At 53.2% G+C, this 16,064-nt stretch overlaps 1 protein-coding gene across 7 annotated transcripts in view; it reads right to left on the minus strand.

Moving 5' to 3' along the window:
* KCNQ2 (potassium voltage-gated channel subfamily Q member 2) overlaps window positions 1-2,949 on the minus strand; it is a 67,802-nt gene extending 64,853 nt beyond the window's left edge. For all 7 annotated transcript variants that reach the window (XM_050907248.1, XM_050907250.1, XM_050907249.1 and 4 more), the window contains exon 1: window positions 2,654-2,949. In XM_050907248.1, the coding sequence (XP_050763205.1) occupies window positions 2,654-2,949 (296 nt within the window). The remainder of the gene's footprint in view (window positions 1-2,653) is intronic.
* Between the last annotated feature and the right edge of the window lie 13,115 nt (window positions 2,950-16,064).

Genomic DNA, 16,064 nt, shown 5'->3' on the forward strand with positions numbered 1-16,064 from the left:
AACTTTATGACCTTGAACCAGTCTCTTCATCCTCCCATATCTTTAAATAAGCAGCCACTAAGCTTTTTATCTGTCCTGTCTGTCTGGATTACAGACGTCTAGTTACAGAAACCCAGGAAAGCCCCTCCCTGCCCCATTCAAACACCTACAGATCTGGCACGGGCCATGCCAGGCTCCCCTGGGCAGCAAGAGGCGATAACTGGTGCATGGGCTTATCCTGGTGACTTTGTATGATGTTTACCATATCCTTCAGCTCTTTAAATAATATATTAGCAAACTGCCAAGGCTAAACCTATCATATGTAAAGCTCAGAAGACTGGAGTCCATATAATTAATTTTTTACAGTGTATCAGGAAGTTATATCACTGATGCTTCAGACATCGGTGCAATTACCACCTCAGCCCTGAATTCAGCCTCCATTTCCCAACGGGTGCATGGGTGGGGGTCAGAGGATGGTTTTGCAGCGGTTACATCTCCCCGCTGCTCGGGCATCCACCCATCCGCCCTGACGTGATCTAGGGAGGCCGCCCAGCTCCCAGCACATCCCAGGCCAGCAGTTTCTAATGGGAGGGCACGGCTCCACGTGGTGTCACAGCAGGTACAAGTGGAGTCACGAGCCCAGGAGAAATGCAGCTGCTTGGGCTGGGGGGAGAGGCGCTTGGGGGGGATGCAGCTACCTGGTGAGAGCCAAAGGGCACCCCAGCCTGGCACCGGGGACAGGGCGTTCACGGGAAAGTGAGCCCTGGCAGGAGGTCAGTTTGGGATGGCCCCGCTCCTGCCCCGTGAGGACTACTGGCTGCCCAAGGAAATGCCACCGCAGAGAGCCAAACGGGTCAGAAGTTAAGACAGAGTAGCTGAAGAAGCCAAAAATGCTTATAAAGCCCTCACAGTCAGGGCTACCCCTGCCGCTTGCCATTTGGCTTCCAGCTCCCTTCATCTCTGTCATTGTCACCCCAGTGTGCCCAAGCTGGAGTCTCACCTGTATTTAACAGCATACAGCGCGTGTTGCATGCAACATCCTCCCGTCCTCGGCGCACACACAGGCAAGCACCCAGCTCGCAACGTGAACGCTCGGCCCCTCCACACGATTCTGGAGGATTTTGCGACACAAACCACCTACAGCTCCAGAGGATGGCCCTCAGCATGGAGGATGCTCAGCGCTGGACTTCACACTCCTCATGGTAGCTGCAACTGAGCTCCACCAATGCTCCCTCTTCTCCTCTCCCATTTCCCTTGGGGGGACAAGCTTCCTGCAAGGACCCCAACTCACTGCAGCACACGGCAAAGCTCCCCCTTTCCACCCAGCCAGCATTTCACCTCTCCGACTGGACTCACCAACACCTCCCTGGAAGGCCTCAATGTACAAAATGGCTGAGGACCAGAAAGCGTATCCCAACACCTTATCTGGGAATAGCATAACAGCAAAAGGATGGGGAAAAACACAAAAGGCCCAAAAAATCCTCTTGCCGGGGCTGACAGAGGCCCTAGCCATGATGAAAAACACACAAACAAACAAAAAAAGCATCGGCACCAAGGGAACGAGCACCCCAGCCTGAGCCCAGGCCTGCAGAAGAGCCCGGTGGGACTGTGGAAAGTCCCAGAGGGAAGGGAGTTGCAGTAACACAGCAATTTATCTTGACCCTCCCTTTGCAATCCTCTGAACAACGGGAAGTCATCCGCTCTCCCGATGCAGCAATGCCTTCAGATATGGGCATCTTTCTGCCAAACGGCGGGTCAGATGTGGCCATTTCTGGCTAAAAAACCGGGGTGGCAGAGGGGCAATGTGCACCCTGGGACCGCTCCTTTGTTTACCGCTCCATCGCTGTGCAGTCAGGAAGCCCCAGACACTGATTAGCATTTCTTTCTAGACACATCTCCAATTCAGCCGCTTCCCACAGGGGGACAAGAAAAACCTCCAGAACCCAGTGCAGAGCCGCAAAACCAACCCCGGCCCCAAACCCTTCGCAGCCACACAGCAGCCAAAGATGGGGCCAGGGGAGAAGGAGCGCTGGCGGAGGGGGGGGAGGAGGGGAGGAGAGACAGTGCCTGAGCAGAGCTTTTTTGTTCCTCTGCTCACAGCATTGCTATGGTGATTTCAAGCAAGACAGAGGAGCAGTCCCTACCCATCACTCCCGCTGCTCCAGCCCCCTGCACCGACCACAGAAGCAGCCCCTTCCCCCGCAAGCAGGAGCGGGCAGGGGGGGGGGACAGGGGGCCGGTGCATTGCACCTCTCCGGGGGAGCCACCCCCCAGCTCTGCAGGGGCAGCTTCTGCCCACCCCCCCCCCACCCCATCCCGGACTCCTTTCACCACCGCCCCCCGGCCGGCATCGCCACACACCCCGTCCCCGGGCGCAGCGTGCCTGGGCACCGTGCCGCCCTGCACCGGGCCAGGGCGAGGGATGCAGCGGCGGCCCGGTTGCTCCCGGGCGGGGGGCTCAGCCTCCGCTACCCCGCAGCATCCCCCCGGGGCTCCTCTGGAGCCCTGGCACCCGGCATCCCCTTCCCTGCACCCGCTCTGCAGCTGGAGCATCCTTCCTCTTCGGCATGCATTTTGGGGGGTGGGGTGGGGGTGGAGGAGGGCAGATCCGAACCGGGTGGTGGTGGTGGGGGGGGTCTCTCCCCTCGGGTTTGCCCCCCACCCTTTTACTCACACGTATGCGTGGTAAATGAAAGCCCAGCCCCGCGGTCTCTCCAGCACATTGTAGAGGAAATTCTGCAGCTTGCGGTAAAAAGCATTCCTTTTAGGGGGCTTTCCGCTACCCGAGACCCCGGAGCGGGGCTTGCTGAGGATGCTGCCCCGTTTGGTGCTCTCGGAACCGGCGATGAGGAGCGCTCCGTCCCGGCTGGAGTCCGGGGCGCCCGGGTCCAGCCCCACGAAGCCCACCTTGAGCTTTTTCTCAGCGGCGGGCCCCGGGTAGACGCCTCCGTTGCGGGATTTCTGCACCATGGTGGCTACCGGGCCGGTGGGGGTAGGGGAGGGGAGGGTAGGGGAGGGGGGGGGGGCGGCGGCGGGGCCGGGGGCGGCGGGGGGCTCCGCCCGCGCTCCCCGCCGCTGCTCCGCGCCCGGCGCAGGCGAAGCCGCAGGAACCGGCTGCAATCTGCTCCGCCAGCGCGGCCCCGCCCGCCGCCGCCCGCCCCCTTAACCCTTGGCCTCCCTCGGCGTCCCCCGTCAACATCAGGCTCTCGCACTCCTCCTCTCCACCCCCCTCCCCACCGCACCCCGAAAAATCCGGGTTTGCCACCCCCCCCGCCCAAAAGAAAAAAAAAAAAAAGCGGGCTCCGGCCTCTCCCCTCCAAAAAAAAAAAAAAAATCAGGCTCTGGCATCGTCCCCCCAAATGTAGGCTCCGGCATCCCCCTCTGAAGTCAAGGTCTGACATCTTTCCCCCGCCCCCGAGGCATGGTCCAGCGTCCCCTCCAAAAATCAGGCTCTGGCATCCCCCACAAAATCACCACCGAGTGGGCTCCTTCTGCAAAGGCCCCACGAGAAGGGCTGGACAACAGCCTGCGATGGGATGCCCATCCCCGTGGCTTCGACGTGGTCCCACTGGCAGCGAGCACAGACATTGCCGCAGGTTCACAGGAAGGACCCACGTCCGTGCCCCATCTCCACATGCCCACTCGGCCACCAGACCTGCTTAACCTCCCCACAGATCCCCTTGTACAAAGCCATTCCCTTTGTCCACGCTTCCCCAAGGTCCAACCTGCTCTCTTAAGACTTGGAAGCTCAAATTCAGCTTTACTTCATGCACTGAAACTCCACCGTGACGTGGTCACCACACTGCACAGAGACCAAGCTCCCAGCATAGGAAGTCCATCTCCAGATGTACTGACCCAAATCAGCTCTTTAACACATCCTATTGGTTATGGTCCAGCATTACCATTTTTCCCCATACACCATGGCTGGCTTCTGCCCCAAGGAATACTTCCTCCTGACAAACCTTCACAAGACTCAGGAGAAGACACATAGGCTGCAGAAGCCTGAGATAAGGCAGAGGTACCTGCCCCACACAATTATCCTCCATGAAAAAGGGTCATTGTAGTGCAACGGGAAGACCTGCAACCAAACAAAATCAAGCCCAGGATCATCAACTCCTACTGCAGTGAATTTTCTATCCCCTACAACCCAACAAGTCATGGACGATCTGTGAACTGCACACTTCTGCGTGTTCTTTGTAAGTAAACAAGGCTTTAGGACAAGGCTTTTTGTATGTAAATAAAATTGCAATCTCAGATGAGCTGTGCCTTTCAACACCAAGTACCTTGCCACAGTGTTGTTGGTAGGGAAAGCAGCAAAATGGTTTCCCAAAGTTTCATGGCTGCAGGAACCACGCAGGGCTGTGTTTCAGTTCCCCCTCTAACCAGGGGCAGCAGTTGGAAAACCAATCCTGCCACTCTGTACTGATGACATGCTTTTCCAGAAATTCATCTTCAAATGAGAACATCAACATAACCTTCCACAGTGCATTTCCCAAATCCTGGCTTTTTGATCCTCTCCTCACGCCTCAGGAGAATCCCAGCCACAACTAATGGACAAGAGGAGCATTGAGACTAAAACTGCTGCCGTTTACTCTCCAAATCCTACCATGTATGTTAAGAGAAGAGCCAGCGTGGAGCAGCCCTACATTTTTATGAACAATATGTTTCCTGTGACCCACATTCTCTCCAACGCATGGGTAAAAGAGAAGTCATCTCTGCAAGGCAGACAGAAAAGTAAAGCTGGGTTAAATACTGGAAAAACAGATCTGCAAGTATGTCAGTGAATAAATTACTCAATTCAACGAGGGGCCATTCTATTCATTATTTGTGAACACTTGTAAGATCATTAGTGTTCTTTAATAGGGTAGCCAATTACAAATGTGCCTAGCACTAATGTACAAAGTGCATTATTATAGATCCAGCGACGCAGTCCAAAAGCAGGAAATATCCCCCTCCGCAAAAAGGCCAACAACAAACAGAGGAAGCAATTTTCAATTAACAAATTCAAGATTACTAACAGTCTGTGAGCCCTAAAGAAGAATCTAAATTCATCGCACTCCTCTTTGCCTAATTAGTTGGTCATTCGCAGTGTCACACTGCAGCACAGCTTTGGGTATCGGATATCTCCGAGACCATCAAAAAACAGGGGTAGGCCAGGGGAGGGGATGGCATTTCATCCTTCCCAAGCCGTGGATGGGCTGAGGAAAGACACGGTGTGGTTGCAGCAGCTGGCAGGGCTTGTTGCTTCACTTGGGAGGGAGGTAAAACCTCAAAGTCAAGCAAGGCCTTGTGAGCAAGTGGCACCAAGGATGGTCTCCTTACATGAACAGAGCAGTCTTTGGGAGGTGGAAAAGGCCTGAAATTGTGGATGAAGACCCACTCTAGCCTCACCCCTTCATTCTCTTCACCTTGGGCTCTTAGGGCATCTCTAACTCCTTCTCTACAGATAATATTTCATGAGTTGGCACTGCAAGTTGTAGTTGAGTGTTCAGAAGCAGCATGGCTGCTTGGAGAGGGCTTTGCCTCAGGGGGCAGGAGAGCAGGTCTGGGGTCCCTCCACCAAATCACACTGAGACCCCAAACACATGGCTTCCTGCTTTCCTCCCCTGCGTGCCAGCCCGCCAGCTCCCAGCAGCTCTCCCCTGATCCGGTTTGCAAAGTGCCTGGCGAGTCGGAACCCTGAGAGGAGCAGCGGTCTCTTGGGAACGACTGGAATATAAACACTAACCATGCTGCGATGTCCTGCCACGGAGTCTGCAGCAGGTAGTTTCGAAGATGAAGTCGGTTGTGTTGCTGCTTCTGCTGGGGGACCGAAGAAGAGACACAGCCACTAACACCGTGCGAATTAATGAGGTGTATAAAAGCAGTACTGGGAAGGTGCTTTTATCTGATCCAAGGACATTATGTCTCCACAAACAAACAGAATTACTGAGTCAGTTCTTTGCTTTCAACACTACTGATGGGTTTAAAACGTGAATACCATGGCAGATAGCTTAGACCCTGAAGGTAAGATGAAATCTATCAAGCTATGTTAAGATACAGAAAGCCCATGCTCTGTCCCTTGGCAATTTTTGAGACATAGTAAGAAGTGACTGGTGTGAAATATGTAGAATGACTCCAGGGCTATATCTCTGTTTGAAACCCTGAACCAGAGCCCTTTCTCCATGCCCACCCAGCTGGTGGTTTGCATGAACTGTGCTGCCCATAGCCTGGGTTTTGTCACTCACAGCTTTCTTCCAGAGCTATTTTCAAAACCTAAAGCAGATGGCTTTGTCTCCCCTTGTACAGGAGGCTACACCAGCCCAGCAAAACTAACCTGCCAAGAGAAAAGGCGTGAACAGCTCAGTCTTTCTGCACCCAGTGTCCACCCATGTCCCTCCTCTGCTTCAGCTACCCCTCACCTCTCATCACCCCGTCTTCTTCTGAGCAGCAAACAGCCCCCAGGAACCCACGTTTATTGATGAGACGCGTCTTCACTGCTTGGCTAACAGGCACCCTTTCCAACACGTGCCAAACTATTTTTGGTTTTGAAACCAGGAGCCCTGACCCAAGAGAGAGCTTGGTTCATACAAGGAACTCAACCTGGAAGGTGATGCTTCTCCAGTGTTAAGGTTTGAGCCCACAGGGGAAAATGCTGTAAGAAAAATTCTTGTGCGTAAATGGAGAAATCCGCAGTTTTCCAAAGGAGAAAGATGAGCGTCACAAGGGGATACGTACTTCTGGCTAGAACATAAAGCAATGCTGAGCAAAGGCTTCATCATTGGGGATGGGGAGATTTGGGCACAGCTGCAGAGAACTTGTATGGTGGTGGAGAAGGAATTGTTTAGATGAGTGCACGGCAAAGTAAACTGAAGGGAGCCCGCTTACCACCGCTGTCAGGTGAGCCATAAGAAAACGGGGCTTTGGCAAGAGAGAGAAATTGGCTGAATAAGCTTAAATTAGATTGAAGACCCATGCCCTGTCTATGGGATCGAGGAAGGGACTAAAAGCACATTGTAAATCTGGAGTTGCTAAGGACACGGGGTTAACGGCAGGTGTGGTAGCATTGTCTCACTGATCTGAAAATCTCTTTCCTGGAGCTACCTGTGACTTGGCCTGAGCCTTCTGCTGTGGGCAACGCGGGGTCTGCAGCCTCCTGCTGCCACCAGAGGGGACGGTCACTCCAGCCCTTGGGGCTGTGGCAACCAAGACCAGAGATGAAGACACTGGTGCAGAAGGACCACCTCAAGCAAGAAGGTTTCAAATTGGGCACTGGGCAAAGAGCAAAGGCCTTTCTTGGCACTCAGTTTCAACCACAGTATCATCACTGATTTTTTTAAACTTTTTTTTTTTACCAGCCTAAAATGAAGATGCACCAGATGGTTGTCCATTTTCAGTCAAATCTGACAGCCATCAGCCTCAACGCTAATGAAGTTTGTGTCAATTTTCATGAAAACTAGAAGCCTAGAGAGAGGCAGAGGCTCCCTAATGACTCCTTCCCCTCCAAAGGGGATCTTGAAGGGTAATCTCATCTTTATTAGATACCAGAGAAGATGCCCATGAGAAGACCACCCCTCCCAGCCACTTCTTCAATCAGAATTTGCAACCAACGCACTGATAAGAAGCCAGGCTTCCTTCATCCTGGTGCTGACAGAGCTACTTATTTTATATTACATATTTACTGGATGCAAAATTTCTGTGCCACCATCCATCTTTCTGTCCTGTTCTTAGACAGCACCTACCTCATTGGAGGCTGCTCCAGCAAAACCTGGGACAAATCATGCCATATGAGATCAGCTTGAGCTGCAGCTGGAAGTGTCTGACTGCATGAACAGAAGTTCCCCAAGTTACACTGAATTAACCTGGAAGGGAGACACACGCACTCCCTTCTCAGCTAGAAAGTTTATGTTTTTCCTTTCTAAGAATGATTAAAATTGCTGAGGTCTAAATATTCATTTGTGCTATGGAGGCCTGACTGTAAAGAAAACCAGTTACTGGAAGGAACAGCTACTTGACCGGACACGTGGAAGGAGAAGCCAGGGGAAAAAAGCAAAGCTAGGGTGAATTCCGTTGAGTTAAACTGGCTTACACTCAGAGCATCCATAAAGCTGAAAATAAGCCCCTTGGTCGCACAGGGACCAGTGCCCACCTCGTTTCCCCTGGCACCTTGCGACCACTCTGCTTCTGCCCCGCTCAGCCCCCCACAGACCCTTCCCCTGGCAAATTCGCCACCAACCAGGTCTCCTTCCCCACCTCTACTCTACACACTTCCTTCATTAGCCTCCAGCTCTGTCTCTTGCCCTAGCCTCCTTTGAGACCACACGCAATTCCCTTTCTTCATTTATATTGTTACCTTGAAGGTATTTTTAGCCTGTGACCATGTTGCCCCTGAGCCTTCCTTTTCCCAGACTGTAAATTTAGCTCTCTTAGTCATTCCTCACATCTCCCAGCGCTCACGTTCTTCCTCCTGACCTCCTTGGGTTTCTGCCTTCTCCTGCACCCGCAAGGACCAAAGCCACACAACTCAAATTGCTGTCACGTCTGTGCTCTTAGACCTCATCCCCCAAGACAAGGCTGCTCCAGGACCTCCTCCCTCCACCCCTACGGCCACCACAAGCTCCTTGGGAATGACCCCTCAGAGATGTGAATTGACTTAGAAAACTTCCCATCAGCAGTCCCCTTCCAGTTTCTCCAAACCAGTGCTTTACTCTTTACAACGTACAGCTTTATAGCAATAAAACTAACCTGGTTTTGCGTGGGAGCTCTTCCAGCCTTGCCAGGTCTCAGGAGCTTGGGGTCCAGCTCAGGACTGAGTCTGCTCCCAGTAAAGCACCTCCCAGGACCATAACTGCATCCTGGCTGGGACCCAGTCCCACAAAGCCCATTAGGTGCTTTGTTCTCATTCAAGCACCTGCCTCCCACCAGCTTCAAAGCTGAATTGAAACCTGCATGAATATTTAGGGCCTGGAGATTGTCATCAGAAAGAAAAAGCCCATACTGAAATAGCTAACAACTCTGACACATCTTTTCTGAGAGATGAACAGCACAGGAGCACACCAGCTTGCTCTGTGCTTTATTCTGCTGTAGGGGGAGTGGGGGGGGGGACCAACTAAAATAAATAGGTTCCAAATGGTCCCAGATGTCCTGGGTTAGGAGGGGAGGGACCTTCCAGAGCTGGGCTCCACCCCACCGCGATAGGCTGCTGTGGGGATAAAAGGAGGTTTGGGGAGCAGGGCAGGAGATGCTGGGGCAGGAGGTGCTGGGGCAGGGGGATTCCTGCTCTGTTGGGGTGTTACAGTGCTTGGGGAGCTGTGCTGGATCACAGGAGGGGATCACAGAAGGTCTTGGGAGGAGATGAGCCCATCCTGCCCCGGTGGTGGGGGCAGCCAGGGGTGGGTCAGCCCTTGGGGAAGAGCAGGGAAATGGGGTGTGATGCACCGGCTGGGAGGGTCCCCGCAAGCAGGAGCGGGGCAGCACGGGGAGCGATGGCACCTGTGGCTTTAGCAGTGCAACAGCTCCAAACCTGCATGGAGGAAAAATTTCTTTTCTTTTTTGTTGCGAACTCTTTTTTCTGTTTTTTTTTTTTCTTCCTGAAATGTCAAAATCTCCAGGTTTGGCAAGCAAGACAACCAAACCCAACCACTAAAACGCTGAAAAGCTTTAAGGCTAATTATTTTATCTTTTCATTTTTGAAAGAGATTAAAAAAACACTTCCAAATGTAAAAATCTGCTTTCCAATTTTTTCATGTAATTTTTTCTTTTCAAAAATGTTAGAGGGAAGATGAGGTTTTGGTTTTAATTAAGAGGGTTGCTTTTGATCCATGTTTCAGGTTAAAAACTGCAACTATTCTGTTGGGAAACTGCCAGGCAGACGTGGCTGTCTTCCTGCTCCTGCCTCTGTCACGGCATACAATGTGTTATATGCAAAGAAAAACTCTTGAAGTAACTAAATTCATAGTTTCTCTGCACCATGAGCTTCTGCTGCAGGCTTGCTTCAGTCTTTCAGCCTGAACGCCTGGGAAATCAAGAGAACATGAAGGGACAAGGGTTTATGATTTATTTATCTTTAACCTGAGGTCCTAAGGAAAGCTGGTGTATGTGTGTCTGCCTCTCTCTTCCCTCCTTTAATAACTGCAGAGCTTATGGGCAATTTTTATCTTAGTTCATTAAAGGTAGGGGGGACATTTCATATTGCTACAAGTGAAAATATGTGATCAGAGAGAGGACAGAAACCCTGAAATCTCATCCCTGAGGGAGACAGTGATGCATGCACACAACTGTATTGGACATCAGAGAACCCACCCATGACTTCTCAAAACACAAATCCATGGGTAACTGGACCCCCCTGGTTCTACTGCTCACAAAACTGCTTCTTTGTGGGTTCCTTTTGGATCCCATGTGGGGAGCACGGGAGAAGCAGCGAGCCTCTGCTAAACATCTCGGTGCCTAGGTATTCAACAAGGCAGGCAGGACCAAGTCGGAGGGGCAGGTTCCCCTGGGCGAAGCCGATGCTGTGTCTGCAGAATGACATTTCCTCGCTTCCAGCCTTATTTTCATGCAGCCCCTGTTTTGTTCTTGCAACTTTGTCTTGCTCAAACTGGTCCAAAGGATGTTCCTGTCCTCTGGGCATCCGGACGCTCTGGCTGTGCCCGCAAAACATCTCATTCAGCGTTTCTGTGTACTCGCCTGTGTGTGCAGACAGTGGGCAGAGCAGGGGAGGGCGGTTTTAAAAATGAGCTGTGTTTGTAGCCTGACAGCAAGCTGTCAGCTGGCAATCGCTCAGCGGCCCAGGCCACCCTGCAAGAGGGACTTCACCTCCACCTGAAGATGTGGTCAGCCTCAGCCACCCCTCCCTGTCCCCCCTCTCCCGCACATTTCCCATGGTCCTCATGGAGATCTATGGCCGGAGATGTCCTGAGGCACCAAAGCATATTGACCTGCCGTGGCACACTTCCCTCCCAGCAATTGCTCTAATGGGAACCGCTCAGAGCATCCAAGACGCCGGTGCAGCTCCATTAATCACAGCCGCCTCCCGCCTGGCACGGGCTGCCCTTGCTCATCACTGCGGTCCTTTAGGTCGGTGCTGGGGGAGAAGTCCACGCTGTGTCCTTGGAGCTGGCACACATCAGAGAGGATCTTCCCATCACGCTGATGCGTGAGCAGTGGCAGGGGCTGGCACAGGCAACGAAACCCCCCGTACTCCCACTCCACACCAACGCACAGGCTCAGAAACCTGCAGCCTTTGCTAAGTAACTGCTGTCACACCCATCAGCTCCCCGCAGAGATGATATTTGGGGATCATCCTCCCCTCTTTCCCCTTCTTGCGGCCCCATCCCAAAGGCTGGCTGCTTCCAGACTCATCACTCCTAAGTGCTCGGCGGGCAGGCGCTCGCTGCGGCTGGCCAGGATTGCAAAAAGCATTTAGCCGATATAAGGCACGAAAATAGTGCCAGACAAGGGGTGATTAGAAATCATTTAGACTAGGCAAAACCAGGCCATCCTAAATTTGCAGGCAGCCTGACACATGGAAGGAGTGTTTGTGAACGGAGCTGCAATGAATTATTTGAAGATGCTGCCGTATCTCTATGTAAAACGTCCAAGCTGTGGCTAAATGATACCCAAGCACTCGGAGGAGGGCTGTGTTACAGCTCGGGTTTCTCCTTCAGATCAGCAATATCTTTGCAGGGGGATGAAGGTACAGGCCAAGAGGAGGATGGGGCATGGCGCATCGCCCTGGCCAGAGCCGCTGCTTTGTGCCCTCCCGGCTGCAAACGCACCTCGGGCTCACGCCCAAAATGTGGATCTCAAATGGGGGGATGCAGAGAGAGGTGGTTAAAGAAAATGAGTAAAAACTTCCCAGGTTTGGTCCTTGACATGTTACAAAATGCTGGGGGAGGGCCTGGCTTGCTACCCTCCTCCCTGACTTTGTACCTCTCTGGGGCAGGATTTGGCCAAGGGTGGCCGATGCACTTTGTGAAGGGGGCACGGTGGAAGCAGGATGGAAAGATGAGACCCACCCAGGCGTGGGAGGTTCTTCTCTGCCCTGATCAGCCTTTTTTCCCCCCTTCTGATCTGGCCCATCATCTGTTTCCCGAGGAGGTTTACTCCGAGGGTTTTGTGTTACCAGCTTGCTGTACAGAAAGCCAGTCCCAAGGATGAAAAACCCAGGGAGAACAAAGCTCCTGCCTGCAGCTCGCCTTAGCCGTGCTGGGCCAGGCGCTGCCCGGGCTGGTGTGGGAGCCCCAACCCCATCTGCTCAGACCTGGGTGCTCAGTACCGTGCAGATCTGCTCCGGGAAAGAGACTGAGCCCAGCAACATGGGCTGGGGAGCAGAGCAGTGCTGATTTATGTCCGTGCTGGATGGAGAGCTACCCACTGGCAGCGCAGCTTTGCAAGGTGAAACGTGCTGCGAAACCGGCCAAGGAGAAGGCAAGCGCTGCTCTTGGGACAGAGCCCCCAGGCAAAGACGGTCAGTGGTGAAGTCACTTTCTGAGGTCGCTGGTGACCAGCATCACCAGCATCATTCCCACCTCTACCATAGATGATTCAGCATCTCCGACACCAGCAGGCGATGGCAGGGCCCACCTGGGTGATGTCCTCTGGTGATGCTGGTGTTCAGGGGGCTGGAGTGTACCTTGGCCTCCCCAGCAGTCAGTGGCATCGGCTTCCAAGGTAGCAGGAATGGGATGGAAGGTCAGGAGATCTCCGCTTGGTCTTCCCCCACAGTGGGGTGCATTTTCAAACGCTATTGAAATGCTCCAGATGTCATCAAGACTTTTGAGTCAACGTGAGACAGGCAGGACCTCGCTGCCCATGTGGGGTTAAGGTTCAGCAAAACATACTGGGAGACTGGTGACAGATGAAGGGAGCAATGGGAAAGGAGCTGCCTTAACCGGAGAGGCTTGCTCGCGTGTCCAAGCTGCCACGCAATGCTCCACACCGGCGTGCCGGAGGCCGGCAGCCTGCCTGGTGACGTGCTGCCTGTGCTGGGTTTCTGCAGGGACGTGCCCAGGCAGACGAGGGGTTGCGGCTGATGCTTTAACTCATCTCCAAGTGCGGAAGGGCAGAGGGCGGCTCGAATTCACCCAGCTCAGCATCTGTAGCATGGATTGCACTTGCAGTCTTGCAAAAGCCTTATAAATTTTTTAGAGCAGCCCAAAGTGCCTGCTGAGTCGGCCAATCAGCTCCGGTGGATTAAGGAAATTTACCTTAAATTATTAACAGCGCACAGCCAAACACGAGGCCCGTGGGGTAGAGGTGGGAAAGGAGAAGTTACTCATTCCTCCTTCTCCAGTGGGTGATGGGCAGAGGTGTCCATGCCTTGGAGGATGGTCCCGTTCCTGGGGTCTTCCCTTCTCCATCAGGAAACCCCAACAAGGCATCAGCGCTATACTGTGCGTGGGGTGTGCTTGCATCATGGAGATAATGTCCCTTTTGGGAACTGGATGCTGGTCCACATCCAGCCCCCTCGCACCTCCCTCTCCTTCCCTTTTCTTCCACAACCTCTTGAAGAGCTGATCCTCAGCAGTACAGGAGAGCCAGCCCTGATGCTTTTTGACTTTCCTACAACCTCTAGTAATTTTCCCCCCACGAGCTTTGAATTTCAGGTAATACAATCACATTTGCAAACTCTGGTCCCCAAAGAAATGACAATAAGCACTTTGCAGCTCCCGAGGCTGCACCCTTTGCTTCGCTACGGATGCGCTGCCTGCCAGGGCCAGGCTTTGCAGAGCTGGGACGTGGGGCTGGATTTCCTCTCCTTGGCAGCTGCTCCAGAAGGACTTTGTCCCTGTTTCCACGAGATGGCATCGCTGAGACTGCTACGGAGGGGAAGCATCCACCGCCGACGCCTGCAGGGAGGACAGTCATGAAAAATGCCTCCAAAAAAAAAAAATTTGCTAGGAAAAAATGCCTCTGAGTTCTCGGTTGTGAGGTCCCAGCGCACCTGGCTGTGGCAGGGAGGAATTGGAGGAGAAGTCAGTGTTTTAAAATGCATCCCACCAGCACAGCCCTATATATCACCTGCCACGGGCCATGCAACACCCGCCTGCTTTCTCACAGCGTTGATGGCTCTCGAATCAACTTGAGTTCGCTATAAGGTTTGCCAAAAGCCATCTGTGGCCCAGTTCAGGGTGATGTTGGGTTGCTTATAATTTCGGTAGAACCCCAAAATGGGTCACCCGTGCCAAACAAAGCATTGTCCCCAGTGTGCCTGCAAGCCCTGTGGGGTCAGGCAATGATTTGCACATGGTGGGTCATTGATCCAATCCCAAAACCCAGATCCACAATGAGTCTTCAAACCCAAGGTTTGGGTGGAGGCAGGTCGTGGCTTCATTTGATTTTGGTTTGAGATCCCCAGAAATTCAGCATACTTAATTTTCTTTTTTTGAACCTCATGCTTTGAAGTGGCTCTAAATTAGAATATTTCTGTTAATTGTGTCTCTCCACAGAGCCTGACCCAAACCTCCCCAAATGGGGGATGCTGCTGGTGCTGCAGACATCTCACTTCAGGCCCTGTCTCTTCTTTCTGGTCCTGCAGATTACCTGGGGTACCACCAGCGCTGAAAACAGGCTGAAAATTTGGACCTGCTGTGAGCCATGAGCAAGTTTGAGTTAAATCCTCTGGGTTTTATATTTTTCCTTTTCTGCAGTTACACTGTTAATTACCGCACCACTTGTGCATCGCTCCCAGAGCGTCTTTCACAGCTCCCCTGGCATATTTCTATGGAAACGTAGCTGTGGTTTTGTCAAACTTGTTTTTGCTTTTAAAATAGCTATAGAGGACCAGGTACAGACTTTCCACCTGCTCTTCTCTGTCCCTCACCTGAGCCCAAGGTTGTCCCCGCTCCTGCTGTGCCAGGGTCCAGCTCCTGTTGAGGACCAGAGAGCTGAAGGTACCTGCACAGCAGCGCGATGTCCCAATGGAAGCTCCTGTTCCTGCTGCTTTTAGGGATGGAGGAAAAACATGCACATGGTGATGTTCTCCTGCCCTGCTTGGAAATACCCAGGAAGGGGCACAAGTCTGCCGTGCTGGCTCAAGGACAACGTGCCTCAGGAGCTGGGACATGCATGAAGAGCTGGAAGATGAGATTAAACCATTAGTGGGAAAACAGCCTCCTCCCGCGGTCGTGCTGTGCCTGGAGGGATCCCCAGGTCCCTTTCCAATTTGTGGCATGCCAAGGACACGGCACTTCATAGAGCCCAAATGCTCCAAAGACTTTGGGCATCAAATCAATTTCTGCGGATGAAGCTGGTGGCTGCTGGGGGTGTGAAGAGGGGTGAGGAGCCTCAGTGGCCTGTGCGCACAGTTTTGGGGAACGTGGCTCAGTGAGCCGGTACGTGTCTGTCTGCTGTCAGACCGGGACATGGGATGGGGACAGCGCTGGGGGAGCAGGCAGCGGTGGCTTCATGCAACGCTCTCTGTAATTCAGCGTGGCGTCGGCTCCTTGAGGCTCTGCCTAGGGGGCACTTAGCGCTGCAGAGCTTCAGATGTTAATCAGGATCTTCAAGGGCTCCTGCAACACAAACAGTAATGATGCTTGTGCCTCTGGAGCTCTCCTGGGAAGGACCTTGCCTGATGCCGTCCTTCACAGAGCCCCTGCGTGGTGTCCACTGTGGCTTCTCCTAAAAGCCGAGTCATGAGCACAGACAACCCCAGGATGCCCCAGCACACTGCTAACCCCACCTCTGAGGAGGAAATGTCCCTTGGAAATGTCCCCTGGAAATATCCCCGGAGGGCTGTGGCAGGGTGGGAGCAGCACCTTCACACCTCCTCCCTCCATCTCCCTGCCTTGCCGTACCACCTCCCGCTCCTCCCCGCGCTCGGTGCTCCCACCCTTTCCCCCTCAAAGCACCCGGCTGTTGCATTTTGGTCAGTCCTAACCACTCAGCAACCACAACCCCTTGGATTGGGGCAGCTGCCTCTGGCGGGAGTAGGGAGAGGCGCAGACCTTGCCCCAGGCTGCAAGTTTGCAGTGCGAGCCAAGACACCGTCCTGGGTGAAGACCATGAGTTTTGGGGCTTCTTGGGAGTCCTGAGTCACCTCTGGGCTCCAGCACATGGCTTCAATCGGGGAGAAACGTTCCTGTTGTGTTGTTTGGAAAGGG

Source organism: Gymnogyps californianus, chromosome 17 (genome assembly GCF_018139145.2).
Source record: "Gymnogyps californianus isolate 813 chromosome 17, ASM1813914v2, whole genome shotgun sequence".
In the NCBI taxonomy this organism is placed as follows: Eukaryota; Metazoa; Chordata; class Aves; order Accipitriformes; family Cathartidae; genus Gymnogyps; species Gymnogyps californianus.